Genomic DNA, 14,378 nt, shown 5'->3' with positions numbered 1-14,378 from the left:
TTATACATGCACGAGACATTTATAGTGGATTTTTTATGCCGGAAGTGATTTCAAACATTACAAGATATGTGTCAAATCGCCGGTATTAAATATTTGTGAAAATTTGAGGCCCCAATCATTACAATGCTTTGTAACAACAGGAAAATTGTATTGGACATTTTATGGTACAATTAATACTACGTGTTTCCGAATATCCTCAAAAGCAATATTGTTTTGAAAAAAGTGGTTGTATTTCAAATCAATCTTTCTCTTAATTTAACGTAATACGGTTTCGGAGACAGCGTAATTCCATCAATTCCATTTAGCTCAGGTAGTTGTCCTTCGGTAGCAGATTCCACAATAAATGCATGCATGAATGCAGCAAAAAACAAAAACAAACTTGACTTCGCTAAAGACTCACCCAGACAGCGTCGTTTCCCTGAAAAAAGAAATGATCACATTAATGTCTATATTTGATGAACAAGGATCAATCGATCTACCGGCACCAAAGGGTAAAAAGTATTCATGTTGGATCAATTTATCCCCAGTTTCATTTAGGAAACGTTCCGGACGGAAAACCTCCGGATCCCCCCAGTAGGCTCGATCCATATGAAGCGAATGGAGCGAAACCATTGTGATTGCATTTTTCGGTATCACGTAGGTCCCTAACTGGACGGGTTGCAGCGTTCGATGGGCGATGGCCAAAGGCGCTACATTGCTTATCCTTTGAATTTCACAAATGACTGCTTCCGTGAACGGCAAATGACGCCGATCGTCCAACAGTGGAAGACGATAGCGTCCGACTACGCTGTCCAGCTCCTGGTGGATTTTCTCGACTACGCTTGGATGATGCAGCATGTAGGCGATTCCAAATCCCAAAGTGTTACTAGTAGTTTCTGACCCGGCTTGGAAAAGATCCAGGCAGAGACAGAGCAGCTGCTCGTTACTGAACGAGGAATGTAAGCCGTCTTTTTGAAGCTCGCGGAGGTATGATGTTATTAGACTATCTGAGTCGTCGGATGTTTTTGATGTTCGACTTATAAGCTGAATTGTATCCTGGAAGGAATGGGTAGTTTGAAAATGTTCGTTTCATAGCAATTAGAGTGCTTCGCGTTACGTCTAAAAATTCCCATAGAGGGCTCAACAGGTTAACCAATGGAGCGAACCCAGAACCAATAGGAAAAATATGCCTAACACAGGGGAACTGATTCAACACGCCTCCGGACATATCAATCACTCGGAAACTTTTATGTATTGTACTCGTAATCCACTCCAGTCGTTTGTCGCCAAGATGAAATCTAGAAAATACGTTTTTTTGTACATTGAACAACGATATGAAGAAAAGCAATCAATACCTTTTACCAGCGATAAGCGTCCAAATAACATTCAACACTGAGATGTCGAACGCATTGTGCATAGCTATTTTATGCTGTGTCCTGGACAGTTTCCGAAGATGATGAACTAACTCCTCTGCTTCTTTCTCCACGTTGAACGTCATACCGGTTTTACCCATTCCCAGTGTTTTCAATGTTTTGATGGTAAATCGTCTCTGAACGTCCCAATCTTCTCCATCGGTGAACACTACACCGAGTCGTTTATTGAACGATCGCACCCGAAAGAAAAACCCGTCTGGGCGGCCGTTAAGTTCCTCTTTGGAGTAAAATTCTCGTACCGCATCAATGCCCGAAACGATAACAACTCGATCACGGCCAAGCTTCAAACCAACCACGGGTCCAAATCGGCGCACAAGCTCAGCCCACAGTAGATGGTAGAAGCTGAAAGATTTAACCAATTTGTACACGTAATAGCCACTACCCACCAGCGGGAACCATGTGGGACCTGTAAAAGTGATAGAAAAGGAAATTTATGTAAAATAACCGGAAACGGGAATAGGAGAAATAGAAATGTACAGCTTGACCTATCTCAAGAATTTTTTTATTCAGCCCGTTTTCGGTGAAACAAGTTTTTCGAATAACGGAATCTAGTGTAAAACGACAAAAGTTAGGCGCTGAAACGGTAAGAATGCCCTACGGAGTGATACAGATTAAATCAGATCAATTATAACCCGTTTTAAACCTACCCGAAAGGAGAAAGTAACTGACCAATAACCCTAGCATATTATTTTCTGGTACTTGGTATCAATTGTTTATTTCATGTTTCTGCCATACCAAAGGAACGATTTTATTTATATTACAGAAATACTATCAGTTTTATTTTTGTGAGTATTGTAGTATGGAAATTTACGTATAAAATTCCAAATAATATTCAATATTTCTTGAGTATTCCAAAATACACGATAGAACGTCGTCCAAACTGAAGTAATGGCAATAAAACGACCGATATGCTACGATTTCGTATGAATTTCAATGCTACAGGTATGTACAAATTCAAAAAGTTGGATTGTCATATATTAACGAAGCATTGATGTTAGATAAATAATAGAAATACAAAAATTGATGGCTTATCAGCTCCTACGGTCGTAAAGTAGTGAGCTTGAAATGCACTTGACATTGCAAACAATTCGGAATTGGAAGAATCAATATGGTTTGAAGGGCACTGCACTTGAGAATCAAAAGTTTCACCAAGAGAATTTGATAAAAAGACCAACGCGGGCTCGAGATCATAAGCAACTGACAACCAAACGAGAAAAATGATGTCGATCAAGAGTGTCTAAAATTTATACGTTCACCCTATCTTTCCGGGATTAATTTTTTTATTCAAGCAAACTTTTCAGAGCTTGTTTTGAAGGTTAATCAATGATTAGTTGTGGGATTTGCGTTTAGAATTCTCCTCAGTATCCGACACTAACTTGGTTCGGCTTAGCAAGGTGGCTTAGGTAAAAATATATTTTTCTCAACTAAGGACAAATTGCTTAAAATCTTTGCGCGTTAATGGAACAAAACCTATAACTTCTCCACTAAGAGGAAATAAAGCATATTGCATCTTGCATTGACTTGATAAGCCAAACCAAATGTTTCGATTTCACTTGTTCTCATCAGCAATGAACTTCTTTTCTTGTGGCCAGTCCTGTCCCTAAGTTAATATCGGATTCTGATGCGACGAAGTAGGAAAGCAAATTCCATAACTAATTTAGCTTCTGCTTGATTGATGGTCTGAAACATACTCAGTACGCTATGTCTACCATGGTGAAATTGTAGGGTGTAAACATTGCCAATATGAGCTCCATTTACAGTTTTAATATTTTTCACTTCTCGAACAGATCATTTAAAGGAATATCTCGAATAACAAACGTCACTCAATTTTGTTTTCGTTTGACACAGTAGGTTGGAGCACGATATTTTGCTTCTGTGGTGTAGACGAAGTGACACACAGGCAGAGGTGGGAAAAAACCGGTTGAGTACCGGTACGGTAAACCAAATCTCTACACGTGTTTGTGCTTCCTTTACATTGTGTGCGGTCTTACCGCTGATTGTGTTTCAACGAGACACGAAAACCAAACCGAATTTCGTTTACACAGCACGACGGTTTGGTTTTGATTTTCGTTTACCGGTGCCGGTATAGAAAGTTGCCGAAGTTCAGACAGTTATTCCTCGAAATTTCTTGAACGATTTCAACCATCTTCCAAATTTGAAATGGTTGATGTAATGTTTCTATCGGCTGCTATTGAATTTCAGCCCGATATGACCGTCGGTTCCGTAGTTACAGGTTGATTAGTGCGGTAACATAGGTTTTTTTCCATAATAATTTTTGCCTCTCATATAGAAAGATTTTGTCATTACTCTGAAAATCGCCAACCTAATCTAAGCCAATTTATTTAACTTAAATAGGTATTCTGGATTTAACAGAGGTGTGTGGCTGGGGGTTACTCCCCCACATATCGCGCAACCATCCACCCAACAGACCCACTAGGTGGATTCAAACAGGTTTTTTCTCGATTTATGCCATTAATACCATTTATTTTTTAGTGGGGATCCGCCATATGGGCCGCTTTGAATTTCGAAAAACTGGCTTCAGATTCGTAATCAGATGTTCGATGTCCAAAACCCATAATTCCATGTAATTGTTACAAAATATTGACATTCTACCACGAATAACTCATCGAAAGTGTTCCCAAAACTCTAAACGCGCTTATCTCAAAACATGGTTTTTCAAAACTTGGTACAATCTCGTTTGAAAATGGTTCAACTTGAAAATCTGCCAAGTATTTATACAGTGCAAATTCGTTAGTTGGGCACGACTGTGCCCCGCTAGGTGCTCGCATCCGTTAATTGGGGCAACTGACAGCTGGCAAAAAATACTCGAGGGAAACGCTGTTTGTTTTTTTTTGATAAAAACAAACAGAAATAGGGTTACCACCTCACCTGGTTTGACCCGGAGGCTCCGGTTTTTGGAAGCGATCTCCGGGTTTTACATCAATTTCTCCGGATTTGGTGGGAAGAAGCATAATTTCATTTTTTTTGGAATTAATTGATTCTTTGCAAAATATTTAAAAAGTCTAAGTTAACTATTACTCTGGTTCAGATTAATTTTTCCTAACTAACCCTTCGTTTCAAAGTGGCGAAGATGAGTTCACCAAATATTGCTGATTTCTTTCACAAAGCAATGAAAATGGAAAGCACAAATTTACTACAAATTAAGGAAAGTAGGGGAGAGTGAGAACACTTGATCCTTGCGGATATTTGATTACCTGGCCATGTCTCATAATCTATACACAAAAAGTTATCACAATATAAAAAGAAAATGAAATCTTTGGTCGTTTATGATGTTTTAAAAACAAATCTGATGCATTATATTTGGTTTGGCAAAGTTGTGTAATATTTTAAAAAATATGTTTTTAAATCCATCTTGAAGATCTTTTTACAAATTTTTTTAACGGTTGTATGAGATCGTCGAACTAATTATTTATGAATATTTTCATGTACGATTACTTAAGGGCTTGCGTCTAAAAAACACGTTTTTTTTAATAAAAAGTTTCACGGCGCATGCAAAAAAAAATTAAATTTTGTTCACCTCATACAGCAGGTATCTTTGATCCCTGTAACTCTGGGTATTCTTTATCCCTATCATTAGCTCTCTCAAACACTTTCGAAATGTATAGAAATTGACAAAACATCATTTATATAAAATATCTGGCACTATTAGTTGATCTAAAATGTTTTTTCCGTGAACAAATTATGGGATAAGTAATTGAAGGTAGGAAAATCCATTTAAACAGCACTGATTTACTGAAAAAAAACTTGTCTTGATTTTCTACTGTGGTTAAAGTTTGTCGTGCATCTAACTTGTCAGGACAGGTAACTAGCTAAACTTTCGTGTCTATTTGTCGTAGTGTACTTTGTTTCTTTAGCCCCAGTAGGCAGGGGATCAAGTTACAACACGTTTATACAAAAACTCGTTCTGGCATGATTTTCAAAACTGTTTAAATTACTGACAGGACATAATATTCGGATTTACACACTATTCACAGCTCTTACAATTCGAATTGACTGCAAAATGGCGAATTTTGAAATAATTTTTTTTTATTCCAATGAAAAGTTATGAGAAAAAAATAAAAGTGGGATCAAGCGTACCCGCTCTCCCCTAATATTTCGCTATATGCTACAATTAAAATGTAGCATCCCACTAAGTCAAAATTGTGTAAAAAAGTTTACTGCAATTTTATCAAATCACTTCACTGTTAATGGTGCTTATCACCAGCTGCACCAAGGTATGGCAGATTTGTTCTAATCCAACTGACTAGGTCAACATCAAACGAGTTCTTCCCGTGTTGTTGCTACTCCTGCAGCGACCCTTAACTGTTGGCTAGGGAGGTGAGTTTTGCCCCTTTGTTGCGACCTCTGGTGACCGACACCGCTTCCCATGTGATGCCGCAGTACTGCCTCCTTTGCTCTCCTTTTCCTGTTAGTTATGAGGGAGAGCAACGCTCGTTCGACTTATCTTCCACAGCGAGAATAGCTGGTGCTTTTGTATTCTTGGCACTTAGTCGAGGAAGTGAAATACTACACCAGATAAAACCGACAAAACCGTTCTCAAGCGTGAAAAATTTACAGCTTTACTGTAACGTAGTAATAAAGCGGTTAAAGTGCTCTAAAATGCCGAGCAATCGCTTTGATTCCAATTTCCGTCTAGTTCCACTTAAAATCCACCACCCCCAGGTCAGTGAAAATATCCGGGTCAAAGCCTCTCCAGAGGTGGCAAACCCTACAGGAAATGGATACGCCACCGGAAAAATACCCGATAAAGCTCAAGCATACGTTACCACTAGCTAAAAACCTCCAGGAAGTTAGCAACCAACACACAACGACACAAACTAATTGATGGTGAATGGAAGAAGCGCAACATCCAACACATTTATTTCATTAAAACCATTCCGGAATATGATTTCAAAAAATAAAGTTCCATTGGATTCCAAAGCATGTTTTTTCTAGATCGCCACAGAAATCAACTAATGAGCCCCCTGAAATCGATGACTTTCAAACGTCAATCACTTTTTGATTTTCAGTTTTGAAATAAGAGTGTCTTTTAGTTGGGGCATGCCCCAACTGGCGGACACCCAACTAACGAATTTTAGCTATATTCACTATTTTTAGTGAAGCCTTAAAGTGGAAAAAAGGGCTAAAAAATCGACGTCAAAGGTTGAGATTACACCATTACGGCAAATTTGAAGTTTTTTACACGTTCTTAGGTCATTCCTACAATACATTTAGTTTACTTTAGAGCACAGTACACAGTTTTTTTAAACAATGTGATGCATCTAACGTAGGAGTCTGTTTTGATAGGCTGTGATAATACGTAGGATCTGACAACAATGAAGACACAGAACGCAGTAATAAAGAATTCGACGCAAATAAATCACCTACGAGTACAGTCGGCTGGTGGCTGAATTGAACTGATTTCGCACATAACAATTGGGTTCTTTTAGTTATCAAAAGCATCTTTGGCGAAGCCTAAAATCACCGTTCTGTCTCAACATAATGCATTTTAGTGGAAAAATTACTTAGGCGTGCTACAAAAATATCCATTTTGATTGAAAGTTAATTAGGGTCAGCCTATCTTCTCATCTCGCCTAGCTAGAGATCGCTCCGCTATAAATATACGGCAAAAACTAACTCTACTGCAGACGAAATTCGTTGCTATTGAATTTGGGAAATGTTCTGTAAGACCAGCTACCAGAAAAACATGTTCAATGTAAAAAAATAAATAGTGTGGTGTGTTTGTGCACACAAACAGCGGACTACAAAGTAACTTTTGCATTAGTGCTTGAGCTAGAACCGTAAATTTGAAATTCCTTCTGTGACTAAACATAGGAATACTTATCTTTTCCGGCCCACTTGGCGAGTTGTATCGACTTAAAACAATGGTTCAAAATGAGATGCTTCTTCGTGATCATCAAGAAGTGGAATCTAGGTCGTATTTCGGATCTAATATCGAGTCTGGTCGATTGTGAACGTTATCTTGAAGAAGAAGGGAACTGTAAACAAGAAAAAACTGAATTGAATGTGGAATTTAGCCTCCAAGCAAATGAGAAGCGAGTTGCAATACATTCCAATAGGTACGAGACCCAGTTACAGTACTTCGAATACACTTAAAAAATAAGATTATTTTTTTAAATTTACGAGAACATTTCATATTATTATTTACAATTTTTTGTGATACATAGATAAAACATTTTCTTATGATTATAATTGAATTTATTGGAATCTTATAATAACAGAAAACAAAAATATTGTTTCAGTCAATTTTGTTTGAAAACGAATCATTCGTAGATGATGCACAAAAATTGTCCAACGTACAGGGTAGGACGATCAAAATTAGATCGACTTAAATTTGGAGAATTCTTTTTGATCGCGCATTTAACAAATTTGCAGGTGTGTGCGAGCGGAATGTTGCCTCTATTTTTGTTTTAAGAAAAATCCAAAGTACTGCCACGTGGATTAAACACAATTGCTGAAAATCGTCTGTGAAAGTGTTCGGATAACGTCTGACGGCTGCTAGTAAACCAGGATCAGGAAGAAGTGCGTAAGTTCTAGAGTTGTGGTACCGGTAATACCGGTACCGAAAATCCCGGGAACTCTAACCCATTTTTGGTACCGTAATACCGGTACTGAACTCGGTACTGTTTCAAAATATCGGTCTGCAAGATAACGTTTAATTATATTAATTTGCCTTCTAGATAAATCGTTGAAATAACACTTTTGTGTAGGAATGAGTGGGGCCATCATCATAATAATTCTAGAAGTTAAAGTTTAATTAGCGACATTCTGATTGGTTTCCATTATTCACTGGGTGGCGCGTAATAAGGCTATGGTGTAAGTCATGTCTGTATTTGGTTTGCTCTTAAACCTTTATCTATAAAAGAACGAACAGCGATTTAGTAGCTAACAGTTTTAGACTTGGTGAACTGCTTCAAATGGAGCATTTGAAATTATTGGTGATCGGAAAATTCAGCAAAACTCCATAGTTTACAGGAAAGCAAGGAGCCTTGATATGCGTTAGGTATAAAGGTATAAAGGTCGGAACCAATTTTCAGAAAAGCAAGAGATGCAATGCGATTAACCTGCTCGGATTTACTGCCATTCTCGCTTTAATTTACTGTTGTTAATAGGGTTTCATACATTTACCATCTGTTCAAATCGATGAAAGTCGCACCACTTAGCAGTTATTGATTTTAAAGTTTCGAAATAAAATAAGGTGCCCTATACGAAAAACATCTTCTGTGAAATAAGTCTTTCCATTCCGAAGCAATTAACAACAATAAACATGTTTTTTGATCAGCACAAATCAATCATCTGAGAATAAGATCATCAGTTTGAGCATTCAATTTCAGTTTGAAGCTTTTTTCGAATTTTTCAAAAAAATATTCGAGTACCGGTACTACCGGTACTGAGGGCTTCAGTACCGTAGTTACGGTTCTCGCCAAAAAGGGTCGGTACGGCGAACCCTAGTAAGTACTTCACAGCATTGTCGACCAAGTTTGATTGCGTCGTAATGGACGTTTTCAAGCAACTTCCAAGTCTTCCACAGCTACCTGAAAAGTTGTTCATGATAAATTTAAGCAGAAAATGTTGTCAAAGTTTCTGAAAAAATATTTGGTTTGGCACGTGATTTGCATATGAGGGCTTAAAAGCGTAATTTCCGCGACAACTGGCCCTGTCAGTCAAGATATTGATGTCAAGGATTGTTTGTAAAAACGCTTTTTGCCTCTTGAAGAAACATTGTGCTGTTTTGACCAGCACTCCAACAACATACAAGTCGTAACCAGGGACAAAACCATCCACACTCACCAGAGCTACGGTCAATTCAAAAATATTGGGAAATCGTTAAGCTAAGTATCAAGAAAACTCAAAAAATTATTGAAAATGAGAAACAATTCAAGTCAAATGTGACTTCCACTTGTGGGTCACTATCGATTTTAATGCAACGATGATTACCAGAGCTTCTCTCTCGATTTAAGTCATCTTTCAATCCGGGACCCGACGGGCTCCCCTCCGCGATACTGAAAAGGCACATTGAAATTTTGGTTACTCCGCTTCTTCGGATCTTTAGAGCATCTATTACTAGAGGTATTTTTACATATTGCTAGAAATCAGCGAACATGTTCCCAGTTCACAAAAAGGGCAGTAAGCGAGACGTCAATAATTACCGTGGGATAACTTCATTGAGTGCTGTCTCGAAGTTGATCGAGCTGGTGATTGTGGCACCTCTTCAGGCTCACTGTAAGCAGTAGGGGAGACCGAGGAGGGTTGAAGCAATTTTTTGTTTTTGTTAGATAAATCGACAAAAACTGTCATTCGATGACTGCTTAATTTTATATTTCTTACTTCTGTTTGTGCTTTAAAAAATTACATCAAAATAACTTGTACAAATCAATAACAAAGCATTAATATATAGATTTTTGTAACAGTGTTCTCTTTAAACACTTTAAACCGTTGTCTTCCGTTTTAATTCCACTATGATGAACAAAATGCAAAATTGCACTTTTCTGTTACAGATACGTATTTCGGCTACGACTTGCAGCCTTCTTCAGTGTATTGTATCAGAATTTCTGATACAATACACTGAAGAAGGCTGCAAGTCGTAGCCGAAATACGTATCTGTAACAGAAAAGTGCAATTTTGCATTTTGTTCATCATAGTGGAATTAAAACGGAAGACAACGGTTTAAAGTGTTTAATATAACATTCCACTAAGTCGCTCAAAACAGTGCTTTTGTTAGAGTGTTCTCTTTGTTTCAACTTTCCTCATACCGAGGTAGGTTGAAACAGCGATGAATGTGAGTTGAAACAAGTAACCAAACATTTTAAATATTATCAAAACGTTTTCTAAATCATCAAATGTTGCAACTGTGTCATTTTTATTCGTTCACGCTAAGATAATTCCTCAAAATGGGATGCATTCTTAACATTATTTTCCACAGTGTATATTAGACCTTTCCACATTTTGAAAAAGTTTTGAAATATACATGGGTCAGCTCAAATTTTTGTTCTAGAAGTGAATTTAAGAACTTTCGCCAAAAATGGCTTAATTTGGACATGATTTAGAGGTGTCTCCAATCAAAAATCGTGTTTTTGCTATGTTTCCATAGGAAGATCACTTACACTCTGATTTGATAGGCCCTACATGCCTACATCATCAAAAGTTGTTCCTTACATATATCTTAACATGTTTTAACAGGTGAAAATAGCTCTAATCGCAATAGAAAATTTGTAAACTGGATTTTCATATAGAAAAGTATATCAAAACCAAGGAAAATTAGTAGTATTTTTTCTTGGTTTTGGTATTCTTTTCTATATAAAAATCCAGTTAACAAATTTTCTATTGCGATTAGAGCTATGTTCACCTGTTAAAACATGTTAAGATATGTGTAAGGAACAACCTTTGATGATATGTGGGCATGTAGGGCCTATTAAATCAGAGTGTAAGTAATCTTCCTATGTAAACATAGCAAAAACACGATTTTTGATTGGAGACACCTCTAAATCATGTCCAAATTAAGCCATTTTTGGCGAAAGTTCTTAAATTTACACCTAGAACAAAAATTTGAGCTGACCCATGTATATTTCAAAACTTTTTCAAAATGTGGAGAGGTCTAGTGTATATCTACATAGAAACTGACCACTTATTAACTATAACTGTAAAATCAAGAAATTTGATACCCATTTTTCATATATTTAGTTATGTATTATTTTCCAACCACTTTCCCTAGAACATTCTGCATTCATTAAAATGGTTGATACGACCAGTGATACTATTTATGACTACAAGTGATACGGGTTTATGAACACAGGTAATTTGGTATCCAAGTCGGTTGTATATGGTTCATTTCGAGTTATGGTCACTTCGCTCCAAGCTTTAGAAGCTGATAGGAGTAAACAATTAGAACAAATGCATATTGCGTGGTTATAAATGACCTAGATCTAATAAATTGAGAACTTTAATCACGGTTTTCAATTAAGGAAAGAAGAATCTTGATTATTATTATTTGTTCAGGAACGTTAACGTGAATATAACATTCCCATTGGACTAGAAGTTCACCATCGAGGAGAGTTGAAACAAGGTGTTTCAACTCTCCTAGGTCGAGAAGTAAGGCTTGATCCACAATTTACAATGTATACTTCGTAAAGATAGAAAAAGACTCATACAATTCATAAATGTTAACTCTTAGACTACATAATAGTGATACTTTCATGATCGAACATCACTTAATATCCTATTTATACCAATTTGAAGAAAATAACAAAAACTTACTTTTGCTCATTTTTTATAGTGTGTTTACCGTAAATACTCAACCACTCATTTAAGGTAGTTGGCGTGTATTGGATGGTTTGTGGGCACGATACAAATAAAACAAATGCATTATTGTTTTATCCCTAACGGTACTCTTTCGCTAGTAAGGGGCACTGTTTCAACTCTCCTCTGTTTCAAATCTCCTCGGTTTCTCCCACCTTAGTGACAATCAACATGGCTTCACGTCCAGGCGGTCAACTGCATCTAACCTGTTATGCTTAACATCCTACATAACAGAGAGTATGGAACGTAGCGCTCAAACCGACGTCGTTTACACCGACTTATCTGCCGCTTTGATAAGCTAAACCACGATATCACAATAACAAAAATGGAGTTTTGGAATAAATGATAGTGTTTTGCAGTGGTTTCGATCCTACCTCACAGTCCGAGAGATAGCGGTTGTCATAGGAGATTGCCAGGGCCCTATATTCACTTCTACGTCAGGAATAGCTCAAGGAAGCCAATTGGTACCGTTGATGTTTCTGATATACTTCAATGATGTACATCTAATTCTGAAGACTCCACGATTGTCCTTCCCGGATGATCTCAAGATTTTTCGCATAATTCGTACAATTGAAGATTTGCAGATTTCTCCAACAGCAGCTTCAAGCCTTTGCTGACTGGTGTAACATGCACCGCATTATGTAAATCCGAAGAAGTGTTCGGTAATAACATTTTCACGGAAAAAGGATTCGATCTATTTTAAGTATCGTCTACTAGAAACAGAAATCGAACGCGTCAGTCACGTGAAGGACCCGTTTCCTATGCAGTTGTTAAAGCGTCTCGAGCGCTAGGATGCATCTACAGGATAGCCAAAAGTTTAACAGATGTTTATTGTCTCAAATCGCTGTACTGCGCTTTATTCCGATCTATCCTAGAATATTTCCCTGAAGTGTGGAGCCCAAACCACAATAACGACGTTGTCAGAATTGAAAGCGTACAGCGTCGCTTTTTACGTTTCGCGCTCCGTAGATTTCCGGGGAGAGATCCTGTCCGATTACCTAGCTATGAAAACCGGTGTCAGCTGATTCAACTGGAGCCCCTTTATGTTCGAAGGAATACAGCAAGAGCTAATATAAACGTCGCACCATGAACATTACGCAACAACATTATGCTTCGATTACCGTTCAGACGCACTAACTATAGTACGCATGGAGCCATCACTGGTTTACAAAGAATTTTCAACAAGGTTGCTTCAGCTTTCGATTTCAACATGTCCAGACAAACTCTGCGTCAGCGATTTTCTAGACTTTTTAATCGATCTTTTAACCACATTTGACTTTTTACCGTTTTTGTGAATAATTGACCGCTATTTTTATATATGACTTGAATGTTAGTAATAAGTTTATTATTAGGCCAACACCATTGGGGCTTTGGTATGTCTGTTGGTGTATAAGACTAATAAAACAGTTCGATATCAAATAAAGTGTTCAAAATCTGATGGAAAATGTGAAACAATTCGCCATGTGGACATCGGAAAGCTAATGACATGGTTATTTCCCTTTAGTGAAAACGATGCACTTATCTCAACTTTTTATCTTAGGCGACGGCGTGGATTACAATCTTTTATGAATTCACGACATGAATGAATCATCCCGAAATTTTGAGCAAATTTTAGGTATTGATGCAAATATCAACATTAAAATACATTGGATTATTTTGACAATCAAATCATCAATATCAGACAAGCTTATTTTTGGTGACGTTAAAAAATAATATTAAACAACAAAATGCATGAAAAAATACTGAATTCTGTTTCTATGCGGAAACTGCAAACACGCTAGCTCCAAAACCCACCAAAAATGCATACAATAGTTTAAATTCTACCACTAATATCACTATATCTGCCGAACTTATTCACCTGGCGGGAAAAACGCTGGTTTCTTTACATCTCTCACACAAAATAACACTAGCAGTAAAACCAATAAAAATAAATTCAGCCACATCTCGTTCACCCAACACTAAGTATCACAACATAAAAACTAAATAGAAGAAAAGGAAGTGTACTATTTATCTTCGCGTTTGAAAAGTTCTACATGAAATGAACGGAATTCTCTTCATCCACTGTCTTTTGTAGGTAGATAACAGTGAACGAGCATCACCTGGTCTAATCTCTAAATCTGAACCTTTTCCAGTGCATATGTTAATGTCGGTATGCGACTCCGTTTGCAACGTCACGCGGGAAAAGAATGGAAGCTATGTATTTTTGACACAGATTATCTCTTCCTCTCCGAATCTATTGAGAAACAGAATTGTCGTGCTCTCATCAATGCTTTGCTGCACGTCAAACGGCTCGTCAATAGCGACCCGAAGCTAAAAAGTTCTTTTCCTCTGTTCTATTCCTGTCGCTGCTTAACGAATGTCAAATAAAAGAATATACAGAGTAGGCAGAGGCAGAACTTTGTTTTTAACAGTATCATGGATGGCATTTGTGACCAAATCATTGAATAACGCCGGAAAAACGATTTTATTAGTGGAGATTTTGGTGTTTATCCATAAGATAAGTCACGATTTCTGACATCCGACATTTACGTTAACTAGTTTACAACTTTACGAACAATATTCAAAAACCAAAGCATGACTAGTGATTTTATTCATAAATGTAGGAACATTATTCAGAGCTCTACTACACGACGTAAACTTATTCGCAAT

At 37.3% G+C, this 14,378-nt stretch overlaps 1 protein-coding gene across 1 annotated transcript; it reads right to left on the bottom strand.

Moving 5' to 3' along the window:
- Positions 1-228: 228 nt before the first annotated feature.
- Positions 229-13,750, bottom strand: LOC131692302 (methyl farnesoate epoxidase-like). Its single transcript, XM_058979288.1, has 5 exons — positions 13,588-13,750; positions 1,335-1,818; positions 1,097-1,277; positions 480-1,035; positions 229-418 (listed from the first exon to the last, which is right to left on the bottom strand). The coding sequence occupies exons 1-5, from the start codon at positions 13,670-13,672 to the stop codon at positions 234-236; spliced, it is 1,491 nt and encodes a 496-aa protein (XP_058835271.1). The 5' UTR covers positions 13,673-13,750; the 3' UTR covers positions 229-233.
- Positions 13,751-14,378: the final 628 nt, after the last annotated feature.

The sequence above is a fragment of the Topomyia yanbarensis genome, chromosome 3 (assembly GCF_030247195.1).
Source record: "Topomyia yanbarensis strain Yona2022 chromosome 3, ASM3024719v1, whole genome shotgun sequence".
NCBI classification, from domain to species: domain Eukaryota; kingdom Metazoa; phylum Arthropoda; class Insecta; order Diptera; family Culicidae; genus Topomyia; species Topomyia yanbarensis.
This window is presented reverse-complemented; position numbering and strand designations above follow the sequence as displayed.

Coding starts and splice junctions, on each gene's coding strand:
- LOC131692302 (XM_058979288.1), bottom strand. CDS start 13,672: ATGTGGCTGAATTTATTTTTATTGGTTTTACTGCTAGTGTTATTTTGT. Junction 1,278..1,334: donor ACGCTTATCGCTGGTAAAAG/GTATTGATTGCT, acceptor CGTATTTTCTAG/ATTTCATCTTGGCGACAAAC. Junction 419..479: donor CTTTTTACCCTTTGGTGCCG/GTAGATCGATTG, acceptor TTCTTTTTTCAG/GGAAACGACGCTGTCTGGGT.